The following is a 16,362-nucleotide window of genomic DNA, read 5'->3' on the forward strand; positions in this document are numbered from 1 at the left end:
AATGATCTGTACTTGGAATATAAAACACAGTATCTTGCATTTTTTATTTGAATTTACTTATGTTTCCTTGCATTTTAATAGAAGAAAGAATTCAGTATATGTTGCTGGTGTTTCAAAAAGTGAGAATACTTTTTACGAATATTAACATTGGAACAACTTAATTTGTACAATTAAAGTTTCTGAGGCTACACTGTTTTTCATGCTCCTTACAAGCACTGAGAACTCCACACAGTTTTCCTCCAGGGCCTAGCATGAAGGGACACTGTGAGTATCAGGAGGTTTGATTTTTACCACTTACTTTCTTATGGTAAATGCTACATAGTCCTCTCTCGATGTCAGGTAATTTACGTAGGTGATTTTCTACCTGCTCAAACACACTGGATTCTGAATGGAGAACATCAGATATTGCATCAAGTCGGGCATTTATGTCCCTGTGAGAACAGAATAACAGCAATGAGCAGATGTTAGGAATTCAGAGTACGAGTACAGACATTGCCCACTTTAATGCCTAGGACTCTGTCACAGTCACTAGTCTAAGGAAGATGCTCTCAGTCCATTCTTCCCTGCCTCTTTCCATCATTTGGCTCAACACGCAGATACCATACAAGGAAGTCTCTAGCTAAGTGTAACAGAGATGCCTTGTGAGGCAAATACACAGAATATACTTCCCAGCTCCTCTAAGATTAGTCACGATCATGTACTCAAGTCCTACTCATTGAAATGAGGATAGAAATGACATATGTCACCTCTATGTCCAGGCTGATAAACCCTCCTGTGTCAGCTTTCACACTACTGGTGCAGGAGAATTGTCTGTAACCTGTCAATTATATTGTAAATAAATGCTGATTGGCCAGGCAGGAAGTATAAGCGGAAAAACCAGACAGGAAGTAGAGGTGGAGCAAAGAGAACGGGAATATTCTGGGAAGCAGGAAGCTTCCTCTGCCATTCCTGCCCAGACCACCGAAGACGCAACACGTGAGCTGACAGTTGAAAAAGGTACCAAGTCATATGGCTAACATAGATGAGAACAATGGGTTAATATAAGCTATAAGAGTTAACAAGAAGCCTGAGCTAATGGGCCAATCAGTTTATAATCTTATGGAGTCCTGTGTGTGATTTTCTTTGGGAATTGCCAGCTGTGGGGTGCCGGGCGGGACAGATACCCCAACAAGCCGGCCCTCATGCTACACACTACTCTGTGCCTTTGCTCAAAACACTGCTAGACTCCACCTGCCTGGGATCGTGAAGAGAGCACAACACCCTCTACTCCCACATCCACTCTCAAATAAACTCGTTTAGTTGAATCCCTGAGACTCGGGATATGCTTGTTACAATAGGCCTATTAAACAATAAGATGGCTCGGTTATGGTGATAGTGGTGTTGAATGAGCATATGTTGGCAGAAACAGAGCCTAATCAAATATGCGGCACTATCAATAAAAAGTGTGGAGACTGTGGTGCCAAAAGACACCGGAAACCAGAGCTGCAGGAATTCATCAATGGTGGCATACCCTGAGGGGCTTTAGTCACTGGGGCAGGTGTGGGAAGGTTTTGTCAACTTAAACGGAAACCTGACTAAATGTATCCTCAATGACTGTGGCCCAGTGAGTCCTATCGGACCAAAGGCCTACACTGGATAGCAAGGCCATCAGCGATTCTAAAGACAGTGGTAGGTGTGCATTTCTTGTGGATGCAGGCCCTCAATAAAATTTAAATGAATAAACCAATGGATAAAGGAATGAAATGTTCTAGTGGAAACAGAAGCATCAGACATTAAGTAAATATGGCGGGGGACTAGAGAAAAGACAGTTCAGTATTTAGGAGCACTTGCTGATCTTGCAGAAGATCTGGGTTCTGTTCCCAGCACACATATGCAGGCTCACAACCATCCCTAACTTCACTTATAGGTGGGGGTCTCACACCCAAGACCAGCAGAGTGTCAATCCACATGCAGAAGAAATCCGGTTCGACACAACTCAACAGCCAGTGTTGGTTCAAACCTCAAGGATCTGACACCTGGCAGTTTATTTTAGGTATATGTAGTACAGCACAACTGGGGGGAAAATCCTAGTGATAATTAACTCAATCACTGTGTATAATAACGCTAAGACAGGACTGCATCAAAACTCTTTGTAAAGAACATGTATTCTCTTTCATAAAGATGAGGTCTATAGATAGACTACATGTGACACCTTAAGAGTTTGGGGAAGGATCTGATGTGGTCTCAGTCATACAGATAGTGCAAAGATCGTCAGGCTACAAGCCACCTCTGTTCCTGTTTGTAAAATACATGTGACAACTCCCACAAAGGGGGATTCTACAGACTGACAGAAAAAATACTCAACATAAGGGTCTGGAGAGGATGACTGAGATAAATATTAGAGTCTGGGGGAGCCAGGTACATCTGGCCATACTATATAAGTCTGGGGGAGTCAGATATATCTGGCCATACTACATAAGAGTCTGGGGGAGCCAGATACATCTGGCCATAATACATAAGAGTCTGGGGGAGCCAGATACATCTGGCCATAATACATAAGAGTCTGGGGGAGCCAGATACATCTGGCCATACTACATAAGAGTCTAGGGAAGCCAGATACATTTGTCCACATAGATAGCAGAGGATACTAACCACATTCATTCCCAGTCTTCTGGGTAGAAACAGGTTACACATCTCTTTTTCTAAAGAGACAGTCCTGTGTGTTCAACATTCTTGGTTTCCCTAGTGCTTATCTGTGAGCACAAGGACCTTTGTGGCCCTACAATCCTAGGGGATGTGATGCCGCCCTTTGACCTCTGCAGGCACCAGGCACACACATGATACACATATATAAATGCAAGAAGGTCGCTCATATAGATAAAAATATACTTAATAATAATAAGCAAACAGGTTGGTCTATGCTGTTATCCCACACACAGAAGTGAAGGGCACACCTGACATCAGGATCCTGCCTGGAGCATTTGACTGTTGGCGGAGAGAAGCCACCTTCATTACCCTGGCACTCACCCTGTGAATCGTGCCATTCCATGGTGCAGTGCCACTACGCTAACATCCCCACAACTTCAGGACCACAGTATCTCATCGCAGGATTCTCAATAAACAGTTGTTCATTTCAATTCAACCTGATTCTCAAAGCTACATACAAAGTAAATCAAAACGAGCAGAAAAAAAAATCAAAGCTGTTTTGCATAGGACTGTTGTGATAAAATAAATCAATGTTTTACTCTAACATTTACCCAAAATGCTACACAAATATGAAGTTTTACTTCAATAACTCATCCCCACAGAAATGAAAGATGACACCAATTGGATTAGATGGGGCTGATGCTACAGATGGTCTGAGGACAGACAGGAGAATGCCATCTGGGGGTGTGTCAGACAACCCACACAGACAGCTACTATCTTGAAATTAAAGGTTTTTGGAATATAGAAAGATAAGAGCAAATGACTTGAATAAAAATCTAAGCCAGTTTTATGAATTCTATCGGATAAATAATAAATAGACACAAGACCATAAGTTCCTTAAGAGACAAGAAATATGAAACTATGTTGGTTTCGACCTGCAAAACCACAAAGCAAGCAGCTTTGGGTCTAGCCTGGTGTCAGCACTGGCCAAAGCATGATGCTCACAATGAATCATTTCATATTAACCCAGTTTGTTCCAGCTCAGAGCATAAGAATTTGGGATCAGGAAGAAAATGACTTTTTATGAGTTTTATCCAGGCTCTGCCATTTATCATTTAGCCTCACCCTGGTTCCTCCAGCTAAAATATGTGAATAGCAATGACCCCTGACTTTTAGTGTTATTACGAAAATTCAGTATACAAGCCAAGTATCTAAGCAGTACCTGCAACACAGTGATCAGCCACTGAGTACTAATGAATGCTATCATCAGCTCTATTCTATTAGATAACATGAAGGATAGCACAGAGCTCAAGCATGGAGGCGCACACCTTTCATACAGCATTTGGGAGGCAGAGGCCATCCTGCTCTACAGAGTGGGTTCGAGGACAGCTAAGGCTACACAGAGAAACCCTGTCTTAAAAAACAAGGGGGGAACAAAATAAAAAACATAAAGAATAGCATGTGAAAGGAAGAAACCACATCAAAAAGGAAACTGGGAAATAACTGCAGACAGACCTAATGAAATGCCAATGACAAAGAATGACTTCAAAGTTTTCAGAAATAAAACAATTCATATAATTTGAAAGTCTTTTTTTATTAGAAGTAGTTACAAGACCTTCCAGGAAATTATAATACAGCAATATGAGAGTCATGGGACCCATTATGCTAGTTCACCCAATGAGAGCTTGGGTGAGTGTGACAAGCAGGAAGCAGCACTGGGATAATGATAACAATGTCTTAGTTTTCTTTGCTATCATTGTGATAAAAAAGAAATACCCCAACAAAAGCAATACAGGAGAGAAAAAAACTCTTTGTCTCATTTATTGCATTATTCAAGGGTCAGAGAGGACCTGCTGAGGGCACCATTGTTCTAGATGAAGAACTATAATGACCATGGGGGATGATGTAGGAAGGTGGGAAATGTGGTGGCAGGCCAGAGCAGCACTGTGGCCTGAAAGCAGCAGCTGTGACATTAAATAGAGAAACAAGACTGAGGGATAGTCACAAAGTTGCTTCAGAAACCCAGGCAAGAACAGTCAAGGACCTAAGGCCATAGCTATGGGAACGGAGAGAAGCAAACAGTGTCAACAGACAAGAAAACAGTAGCTATCTCACATAAAGAAGTTTTTGTTATAAAAGTCACAAACTGGGAAATCCTCCTCTAACACTATGGGATAACCATCTTGAAAATCCCCACTAGCAAAAGCCTAAGGCTGGAAAAAGACAGATCCAGAGAGCCGCGAAGCAGAGAGCCATGGTCTCTACGGGTGCCCTTGTTCTTCCTTCTCCTCTTCAGTGAATACTGCCTTTTTATGTCAGGCCATCAGAGCTGTTCTGCACCTCACTGAGACAACACTGAGCCTGGATAACAAAGGAGAGGTGGACCCCAAGTTCCTGGTCCTGTGCCTGCCAGTGGGGCTGGTTAATCCTCACTCTCATCTTGTTAGCAGTCGACACACTTCCCTTACCTTCGAAGGACAGATGACACAGGTGTGAGGTCAGTGGCCATCAACCTCAGCTCTCAGGTGTGCACTCCCATCATGGATGAGAGTAATTGATCCCATGAGCCCAGAGAAAGCGGTGTTGGCACAGAGTGTGGAAAACTTTCACTCTGTTAGAAACAATGACTTCGGGGGTCCCTTTGTTAGGAGTTGCCTTTTCTAACCAACATACTACTTTTTGTGTTGAAATATAAGATAACATGTACATAGTCACAGGAACATAACACTACTTACTCTAGCTTAGTTCGTTAAATAAAAGAGAATATTTTGTTCATTCATAGGGACAGCTTCTAACAGTTAATGATGCTACCATTCTGAAAAGGGACAACTAGGACACTATCCAGTCATCAGTAAAGCTTGCAGGCTCTCCTAATATCCCTGACTATCCCAAGTAAAACAAAATGAAAGAAGTACAGGACCTAGATCCCACAAGAGATGACCTGAACACTCAGTCTCCTCTCTGCCATCCTCATAGTCTGCATATGGGTCATTGACTGTTGTCAAATCAGTCCAAAACAAGGAATTTAATGGAGTCCTTCTACGCGGATGGGCTTGAGTCTAAATTGTGCTTTCACCTGATTACTGGTGGTGGCAAAGGTGCAGTAGCAGCACCATTTTTAAATTTTTGCAATATTTTTGTTTTGCTTTTACAAAATAAAACAACACATGGGTAGTTTTTATTTCTCCTTTCATTAAGAACACAAATGACCAAAAATCCTGGCATGAAGTATTAGCTGGTCAGTCACTTTAGAAACGAGTCTAGAGGTTCTTAAAACTAGAAATAAACTACCAAATGACCTAGTTGTACGACATCTGGGCAACACCCAAAGGAAAGTCTATCACACCACGCAGACACCAGCACTGCCATGTTCACTGCTGCTCTACTCACAACAGTAAGGAAATACAAGCAGCCTGACGGAGAGAAATGAACACGTGGTTCACACGTGGTTCACACATACAATAGATTTAGCCACAGAGAAAAATGAAACTTTATAATTTGTAAGTAAATAGATGAAACTGAAAAAAATTGAACTGAATGAGGTACCTGGGCCCATCTCATCTAGAGGCTAGCTTTACTTCTCCTTGCTTAATGTGGAGAACTGAGTCCTTATGGAAACAAGGAAACCGGCGGAAAGGATGTTATAAGAGAGAGAGGATAGTAGAACATAAAAATAAAGTAGAAAGGAAGAAAATTGGGGAGGAGGAAAGTTTAAGGAGGTATTGAGGAACTGGATAAACAAGGGGAAATACAGGGAAAGATTAATCCAAATGGAGAATTGTAAAAAGGCAATATAGAAAGAAACTAACCATCTTGCAATCCAAATAAAAAAAAATACAAAAGATACAAAAGAGAGGCTAAAGAGGAAAGAGAGAGAGAGAGAGAGAGAGAGAGAGAGAGAGAGAGAGAGAGAGAGAGAGAGAGAGAGAGAGGCTAAAGGGAGATAGATACCCTGCTCCTAGAAGCAATGATTAACAAACTCCTGGGCCGTGCTGGTCCCTGTCCATGGTGCTAGTCGGGGCGGGGGAGGGGAGGGAGAGGACAATTATGGCCTATTGTCAGTACTCTTAATTACTGACCAGAATGAGAAGAAAAGCTCCTTATTGCTGAGTGCACTGCAGATACAAAGCAATCAAGCTGCAACCAAGCTAGAAACTAACTCGCTACTAGATAGCACTCAGAGTGCTGAAGGTGCTATGCAAGCTGCTGTGGGCAGTGGGGTGGGGGTGGGGGTGGGGATCCTATGACCCACAAAACCAAAGTGCCCGGCAACAGTGGCCTGAGCACTGTGAGGTACCCAACTGCTGCACTCCGGCTGGACCTGAGGCCATTCCTCCACAGAGGCTTCTTCTCATCCGACACTTCCAGGTAACAGTCCTTCATGAAGCGAATACAGAGCAGGGACTGATAAAAGAAGCCATGGCAGACTGCTGCTTATTGGAGGCCGACCCACAGTGAGCAAGGCTCTCCTACATCAGTCATCTGCCCCACAGGCTTGTCCACAGGCCAATCTAGTGAAGGCATTTTCTCAACTGAGCTCCTTAATCCAAAACAACTCTGGCTTGTGACAAGTTGATATGAAACTAGCCAGCATACAACAAGCCTGAGGAGGTCACAACACACTTTTCAGAGTACATCCATGACCTATGTCCCCTTTCCCATTTCTACCTTCTTGGAAGTGACCACTGGCCCATTGCTAATAAACACCCTTTCTGCTTTAAGTTTTGTATTTTTACCCTCCTATCTGAACCCCTGAATCTAACAAGATATCACCGTTGTAAGGCTTAAGTAAGTGATAGCATTTTCATACTGATTTTTTGAGATTCATCCATGCACATATATGCAGATTTAGATCATTCATTTTAATTGCTATATAATAGGAAGATGCATGTCTGGACAATTGGCATTTTTGTTGTTGTTGCTTCTGCATTTTTACTACAGGAACGAGCACAGATGGCTTCTGCCCCTGACACTATGAAGCACACTAATCCTTTGCAAATAGTACTTCATTTGACCTTCATAATAACGCTATGAGGTAGGCACGGTAATTCTTATTTTACAGGGGAAGAAACTGAGACGTAGAAAACATGAGAGCATGTTCAACATGACAAAACTTCCTAAGGAAATCAGACCTTCAGCTTAGGTCTCACAGCACTGTGCTTTTAAACATTTACCTACAAGCTTGGCTAGATGGCCTTAGATAACTAACCAGTCTCCATCTTCCTTATCTGTTAAAAAGAAGGATCAACGGACTCTGAAGATGGTTGGAAACTAAGAGATAATCTGGATCAGGTGATAGATGAGCTACCTACTCCATCCACCACTGTCTTTCTCCTGATCCTCCTGCTAACCTCAAGGTGCAGAGCTGCTCCAAGGGCACTTGCCCCATCTGCACGGCCCACAGCGCCCCAGTCCACTGCACCTCGCTGCGTTTCTTGTTTAAGTGTTACATTTGGACTTCGAATGTAAAAAGCAAGACCTGCTTCTTTCTATGCAATACCTTCATCTACTTTAAAAATTATGTATAAATGTTTCTCTTTCATTCTTAAAAAGCAATCTAACCCTTTTCTCATCTAAAGAGCTACAACAAGGATGCTTTTCAAAGAGAAGATGGGTAGAGATTTTTCAGAGCGATGAGCTACAGATATAGCAGTGCAAGAATGAATACAACTTACAAAGTTCAGTGCTTCCTTACAATCTCACTGCAGATAACAAGTCTGTGTAAAAAAAATATTTAAATGACGGATACATCCAATCAACCTATGCCAAATGGAAGAAATTTTGAAATGTAGAGCCTATTTGTTATTGGTTGGATTGCATGGTCCCTCTAAGATAGGCGTGGGGGAGATTTTGGGATCTTAGCTCTCAGAGCTTCATGTAGAAATGGGGTTAATGCAGCTGTAAACAGTTGTGCTGAGGGCATCTTAATTAAAAGGACACCAGGAGAAGAGATGCACACCAGCGGAACACCATTAGACCCTGAAGGCAGCCATCAAGAAGATGCAGTCAAAAGTCAAGAGAAGCAGTGTGCCAGCAAATTGCCAAAGCTAGGAACAAGGCATGGGACTAACTCCCTCATGGACCTCAGAGAATCAGCTCATACCACTGACACCTTTGTCTTTGGCTTCTAGTCTAGAAATTATGAGACCATACATCACATGACTAAAATCATCGAGCACATGGTACTGTCACGGAGCCCTAGCAAGCTTACAAACCATCGATACCACTGTGTGGAGTTCAGATTCTACAAGTACGACCTCAAATAGTTTCCAAATGTTGAACAAACAAACCCACTCAGATGTACTTAGAGGAGTACATTTCACATTACATGTAGAAGCAGACAGTGCTTTCTTATCTTACCAGCCTGGCTTTTCTACACAGTTTTGAGAGTCAGTTACTTCTACCATGATGCCACCAGAGATTTGGCAAGAATGCAAGATGCTGCCATACTATGTTAAGTACAATGTTTTCATTTTTGGCTAAAAAATATTCCAATTTAAGGGAAAAACAGTTTCTCCTGACAAACTTTATAACATTAAAGCAGGAATCAGATAAAGGAAAACCTTTATCTTTTGTCTAAAGTTTTCTCTAAAATCAATTGTCTTAGAAAAGTGAGTTTTCCCTGAAGGTGTACAGCTTCACCTTCACATCTTTGTATCCTAATTTTTTTTTTTTAATTTTCAAGACAGGTTATCTTCTGTAGCTTTGGAGCCTGTCCGAGAACTAGCTCTATAGACCAGGCTGGCTTTGAACAAACAGAGACCTACCTGTTTAAAGGTATGCACCACTACCACACAGTCACATCCTAAAATTTTTAAGGGGCATAATTTAGTCATTAAAAAAAAAACCAAAGATACTATATGCTATCAAAAGCTCACAAAAGGAATATAATTTATAATGGATAATAATAAACATTTTAACATATATATTAGGATAAGAAAATATTTTAATTTTTTAAGCTGATAGCTAATGTATAGAGTAGAGTCAATTTACTATGTAGAAAGTGGAGGAAAAGGGAAGAACATTCTAGCTAAACAAACTATCAAGTACCAAGACCACAAGATGAAGAAAAACTTCTAGATACCCCAGCACCACAGGTAGACACATGTCAGGGAACAGACAAGAGCAGGCAGATAAAACAACCATGGCCAAAACTTCTGATTTTATTTGAAGCATAACAGAAATCTAACTATTGTAGTCGGATTTTTCTTGGGGCCACCAGCTCCCAAAAAACAACATGGAGACTTACTATTAATTATGAAACTTTGGTCTTAGCTGAAGCTTGTCCCACTAGTTCTTATAATTTAAAATAACCCATATTTTTATTAATCTACATTCTACCTTATGGTTTTTATCCCTCTCTCATTCTGTATATCCAACTCCTTCCATGTCTCCATGGTGTCTCCTGTGTGCCTCAATTATCCTCTTCCTCTCTGTCCAGAAGCCCCACTATCTCTCCTGTCTAGCGATTGGCTGTTTAGTTTTTTATTACACTAGTCACAGCAGGACCTCTTCACAGTGCACAAATATCCCACAACAGACTGCATCAAGGCTAGCGGTATGGCTCAGGGTAAGAGAAGTAGAATGATTACTTAACATCTCACAAGGCCCCAGGTTTGATCCCCAACAGGGAAAAACAAGTCACTATTTCATTAAATAAATTCTTTGCCTCCAATCTACTTTGTATATCCAACTAGAATATTTCCTGAAGCTCATATGTGCTAGGATGTGTCTGGGTCTGGTATGTCATAAGCATATGGGTCACAGGCCTCGGTCTGTGATAAGCTATCTGAGGTCACAGCTACAGATAAGTTCCCGAAGCAGGGCAGAGAACCCTGGGGAATTTCAGCATGTGAGGTGCAGGCAGAAGGGAGCACTCACAGAGGAAACACTTCTAATTTACTTATTTTTACATCTTTTAGATGCATTTATTTTATGTGTACCAGTGTTTACCCTGCATGTATGTATGTGTACCTGTATGTCTGGTACATATGGAGGGCAGAAGTTATGGGTGGTTGTGAGCCACCATATGGGCACTGGAAATGGAACTATGTCCTCTGCGAGAGCAGCAAGTGCTTTAAACCTCTGAGCCATCTCTCCAGCCCTTGCTTTAATGTTTTAACACAGCACTCTACTAAGTCTTGAGCACATTTTTTGCCAGTGCCGAGGCAAAAGGCCTAATCATCAAGTAGACCAATCTAAAGATGGAATCTTAAAAAAAAATGCAATATAAATTATTTAACTTTGAAAAAGCATTGGACCTCATGGCTTACAACATGCCATCCATTTATAAGAAGCTGGGAAATGACTCTGAAGAATCTTCTTGCTTAGAGACTTGACTCTAGAGGGGTTTCCAGGTGTCCAAGGAGATGTCCCCAGCTTGTTCCTTGGGCAGCTGAGGAGAGGGAGCCTGAACTGGCCTTATCCCATAGCCACACTAATGAATATCTTGCATATCACCATAGAACCTTCATCTGGCGATAGATGGAGATAGAGACAGATGCCCACATTGGAGCACTGGACTGAGCTCCCAAGGTCCAAATGAAGAGCAGAAGGAGCGAGAACATGAGCGAGGAAGTCAGGACCGTGAGGGGTGCATCCACCCACGGAGACGGTGGGACTGATCTAATGGGAGCTCACCAAGGTCAGCTGGACTGGGACTGAACGTGCATGTGACCAAACCAGACTCTGTGAATGTGGCTGACAATGAGGGCTGACTGAGAAGCCAAGGGCAATGGCACTGGGTTTTTATTCTACTGCATGTACTAGGCTTTGTGGAAGCCTAGTCTGTTTGGATGCTCATCTTCCTAGACCTGGATGGAGGGGGGAGGACCTTGGACTTCCCACAGGGCAGGGAACCCTGACTGTTCTTAGGACTGGAGAGGGAGGAGGAGAAGGAGTGGGGGGAGTGGGAGGGTATTGGGAGGAGGGGAGGAAGTGGAAATTTTTAATAAATAAAAAAAGAAAAGAAAAAAGAAGAAAAAAATCTTCTTGCTTAAAATCAGCAGACCTGATTTTAAAAAAAAAAAAACCCTCCAAGGGGGACCTTTTATAAGAAACTGTGACAATGTCAGTAAACATAAATCCCATCTCAGTGAGCCACTGAGCACATGATCAGTCAATAAAGCAAAAGTCATTTCTGCCTTTTTAACTGATGTACATTTCTGCACCAAAGAGGCCATTTGAAGAAATAAATTGTGGTGAGGGCAGAAAGTCCTTGGAATATAAACACCTGGTTCTGAATTATGAGCTCTCTGTTTGCCCTGAGAGCTAGAGCCAACCATCTAAAAGTACAGAGAGACACCTAAGAGGATTCACAGACGACCAGTGAGCCCCGGGACTCCACACAACACTGGGAAACTTGCCTCATCCTGTGTGCCCCTCACCAGCCATGACTGCTCCTGCGATGTTAAGACAGATGAAAACCAGACCCTCCCCTAACATGTAGCATCGATTTCAGAGATGAACTGTAAGCTGATAGGATCAGCAAGACACTGACACTAGTGTTTTGAAAAGGAGAGAACGGTAAGAAACAGCTGAGCCCCTGGCTACTCAGCTGGTCTGGCTCTAATCATTCTCTTGGGCATCATTAAAATTTAACTGAAACTCTCTTTAAAATGCACTATAATGGATTAAGAGAATAAAAGTTTTAAAACAATGACCTAAATTAAAAGAAAAATGTGTGGTTTTCTGATATGTTAAGCCAGCACAGAGCTCACACTTGGAGCACCGGTGTTCAGTCCATACGGTGCTTGTCATCCAAGCATGAGGACCTGAGTGCAATCCTCAGAACTCAGACAAAAGAACTGGCACAATGCTGGGGAGGCAGAGACAGGTGGATCTCTGGGGCTCACCGGGCAGCCAGCATAGCAATTTGACGATCTCCAGACCATTCAGAGGGTCTATCTCAAATGACTGATAGATGGACAGTCCCTGAGGAAAGGTCTCTGGCCTTCAGATACACACACAAACCTGTCAATACACACCCAAACAGTAAAGAAGGGAAGGAAGGAGAGGAGGGGAAATAGGAACAAAAAAGAAAAGGAAGAAAATGAGTGGCCATCAGGGCTGGAGAGATGGCTCAGTAGGTGGTGGCATTAACTACCAAGCCGCATGACCTTTGTTTCAGAAGCCTGATGGTGGAAGGAAGACCTTGACTCCTGCAAGTTATCTTCTGACCTCTGCATTCAAGCAAGTGGCACACACATATACAAAATAAAGAAATAAAGTTAGAAATAAGCATGTTTAACTTACAGGAAAAAGTCTCCTAGAGAGTGTCATAGCATGGTGAGAACCAAGGTTTCCCTGCAGCCACAGGCTAATACCCTACACCCTTGTCCACAGAGTGGCAGCACAAAGCACCCTCCCCCCTCCTCTGGAAGACGTTCAGACTTATCTGAATGTGAAACTAAAGATGACACCCACTTTGGGGGTTTCTTCTCTACCTCATAAATCCCCCACATCTTGCAGACATTAAAGCAACAGAGTGGATCTCAAGTGACCGGTCACGATCAACAACGTCTCAGCACGTATGTGACTGAGGACAGTGAAGTTATCCTCAGATATCATGGAGCTAATGATACTGTGATGTGAGGCTCAATAGAGGCACTACAGGGGCTAGGAGAAAGAGACGGCTCAGTAGATGACAGTCCTTGCTGTCCTTACAGAGGACCTGAATTCAGTTTCCAGCACCCATGTCAGCCAGCTCCCAACTGCTTAAGGGATTCTGGAGGCCCTTTTCTGGCCTTCATGGGTACCTGTTCTCTCCCCCACACACACACACACAGATCCACAAATAAAAATAAAATTTAAAAATTATAAAGAGAATTGCAAGGTGCAAAGAGGCCCTCCCCACCAGGGACCTGCTAGGAGGTTAGAGAATGTGAGTGGTAGATAGAATTACTGATTTACCATGACAGCACCGCCAAGGCTCCCAGGGACGGACTCTCTGAGCACACACACCACACAAGCAGCTCTGCTCTTCACAGTTACACCTCAGTGTGAGGTCAGTCACACTGGTAAGAGTTCAGGACAGGGTTGGGGTCTGCTCATGGTCTAGGGTCACTTCAGGGCTTAGAGCCGCTCATTACTACTATGGGGTATAAGACACCAAGCAGGTTTCCGAAGCTTTCAAGGCCTGTTCCCTCATTCCGAGGACCCCCCCTAGGGAAGGGTTCTGAGTATGGAATGCTGGCACATAGTAAGAGTCCAGTGACTAAAAGCACACACTCATAAACACAACTGACCACCTGCCATGGGGCGAGCACAGTTCCCACATCTACCGTCCTATCTATCATCTGGGGAACCTAAGAACTCCAGCTCCCCAGTCATAACACAGACCAATTCGATCGCAGTCGGCGGGGTTGGCACAAGCATTGTGATGGACATCCCAGAACATTCTGGTGTGCGGAGACAGGGACACTGCTAGTGGAGGCACTGGTTTCTAGTGTCTTCCCAGAAGGACCTTCACATCTGCCAACTCTACTTCCAAAAATACTTGGATTTCCCGAGTAAAACTGACCCTGCTTCAGCTCAAGCCCTCAACACTTCTCTGTGCTCGTGAGAGCTTTACCAGCAATGCCGTGTGGTTCCCTCTACAAGGACAACTCTGAGCACAGCCCCACTGGGTTTAGAACTGTAAACTGCTCCAGCTAGCAGCCCCTAAGCCTCACCACAGAATGCACCAGCCATTTCTCTCCCTTCTGGCAGTACGCCCTTACGCTGCTGCTGCCAAACCCACTGGACTATCCCCAGCAAAACCCACAGCTTCTGATCTGCAAGCAGGCTTGCTCTTGACTGGTGTGGGGACAGGGCTGGCTCTGTGTTATTATCAGACAGTTCACTGTCAGTTATAAAACACAGTTCTCTCAAATTTAAGATGGTAAACTTGTTAGCCATGGTAACAACTTTAGTTTCAAAGGTAATATACTTTTAATTTCACAATTTTATGTTCACAGTTTAAACACATACACAAAGAAAATCCTTTCACCTTAATTTAAGCAATGGTTGGGTCACCCACTTCTTTAACTTCCTTCTCCCAAACGAGGTTTTAGTGTGGTCTAAAACCCAAAGCAAACTCCCTCTGGTCTTCATATCAGTCTGAAAAAGATCAGAACACAAGTTTTCTTCAATTATAGATTACAATATATAGTACAGTATTATATTTATGCTGCTGTTTACACGCCCTGGTTAGTCCACCTATTCTAACTGGTTTTCAGTATTGTGATTGAACAGAGGGCTTTTTGCATGCCAGGTAACTGTTCCACCACTAAGCATCCTCAGCCCTCTTGATTTTAAATATTGCAGATGCCCAGTATACATGCTACTCATAAGAAGTGCTCTCTAGTGTGAGGGCGCACCTCACCTCTTCACATAAGAGAAAGTATAAATATATCCTATTTATACAGAAGAGAGTTTGTAGCTTTGGGTTAACTGTGAGAAAACTATTCTGAAGCTTCTGTTGATGAGGCCACATGTTGGCTGCAGAGGTAAGTAGAGGGCATTAGTTCTCTACTTCTGTCTGTTAGAACCCACACCTGGACCTGGAAGGGGCTCTAAGACACAGCCGGAGGGCAGACGACTCCATCTTAGGAACTGGATTTGGGAACTGACTCTAGTAGGTCTATGGGATAAGACAGAAACAAGGAGAAAGGAGGGCTGTGTCCACAGGCTCTGTAGGGAACTTCTCCCGCTGTGGGACAAACTCTCACCCTGCTTCCTGTTCCCTCTCGAGAGCTGCTGTGCAGGGCCAGGGAGAGACATCTACAACAATTCAGGGGTCACAGCACCTCCACCACAGAAGGGAGACAGACATAAATGTTCCTCAAGAAAAAGAGCTGGGCTGCATAGGAGCCATTAGAAGATGAGGAAATGATAAGAATCAAACCCAAGAATCAAAAAATAAACCAGTATTTACATGGACATAGTAATGAGTACTTGGAAGAGCTTGAAAGCACTTCATGTAGAAATTTCTCCACTCCTTCACCAAGTGATCTAGAATTGGTGTTTTATTTTATCTGGAATTAAATTTTTTTTTATAATTTTGTTAGAACACTAGTTTATATTCCAGTTTTCCTAGTAAGAATATAAAAATGAAAGCAAAAACCTGAATGTTTCCATTATGGTCTTAATTTATTGAGAAAGGGCAAGTAAGTAATGATGTAATGATGGGAGCTTGTGAGATGGGATCATAAGCATCTTGAAGTCAAGCAGAGTATCACAACAGCTTGTTTCATGTGCAAATAATGAAATAAGAGGGCAGACAGTAACAAGAAGTTAAATGTGTGTAGGAAAAACATTTGCCAATTGGATGAAGACAAGCACTTCATATTAATTTTCAAAGACAGCACCCATTCTAAGAAATACATGACATAGAAACAGCAGAATGCTATGTCCTTCAATTACTAAAAACAATAGCCCTACAGTCTGCTCACCCCATGTGGTGCTACAGTCAAGTGACACCCAGGTGATAGACAGCCCGCTGCCTGGCTCCCACTCCCCTTATTTACTTCCTGCAAATCATTTTAATCAACCAGCCTTCTTGTCATCCTGACCTGATTCTGTAGGATTTCCAAATTCCTTAACGTTGTTCCATTAATTCTCATAAATTCCATTCCACTTGACAGCTGCTTAAAATTCCTGAAAAAGATGAAATGCAACAAGTCCACAGGTGAGCACACACATCTTCAAGAACTGCAGGATACTGTCTTCCAGAGATGCCACTGCTGTGACACCAAA

The 16,362-nt window shown here is 42.8% G+C and overlaps 1 protein-coding gene across 2 annotated transcripts in view; it reads right to left on the reverse strand.

The window, feature by feature from the left end:
• The window catches only part of Msh3 (mutS homolog 3), a 156,162-nt gene that overhangs the window by 71,091 nt on the left and 68,709 nt on the right, over positions 1–16,362 (reverse strand). For both annotated transcript variants that reach the window (XM_087896786.1, XM_087896785.1), the window contains exons 11-13: positions 16,179–16,263; positions 14,615–14,724; positions 299–431 (exon numbers count right to left, since the gene is read on the reverse strand). In XM_087896786.1, the coding sequence (XP_087752912.1) occupies positions 299–431; positions 14,615–14,724; positions 16,179–16,263 (328 nt within the window). The remainder of the gene's footprint in view (positions 1–298; positions 432–14,614; positions 14,725–16,178; positions 16,264–16,362) is intronic.

The sequence above is a fragment of the Myodes glareolus genome, chromosome 15, assembly GCF_982192425.1.
Source record: "Myodes glareolus chromosome 15, mMyoGla1.1, whole genome shotgun sequence".
NCBI lineage: Eukaryota > Metazoa > Chordata > Mammalia > Rodentia > Cricetidae > Myodes > Myodes glareolus.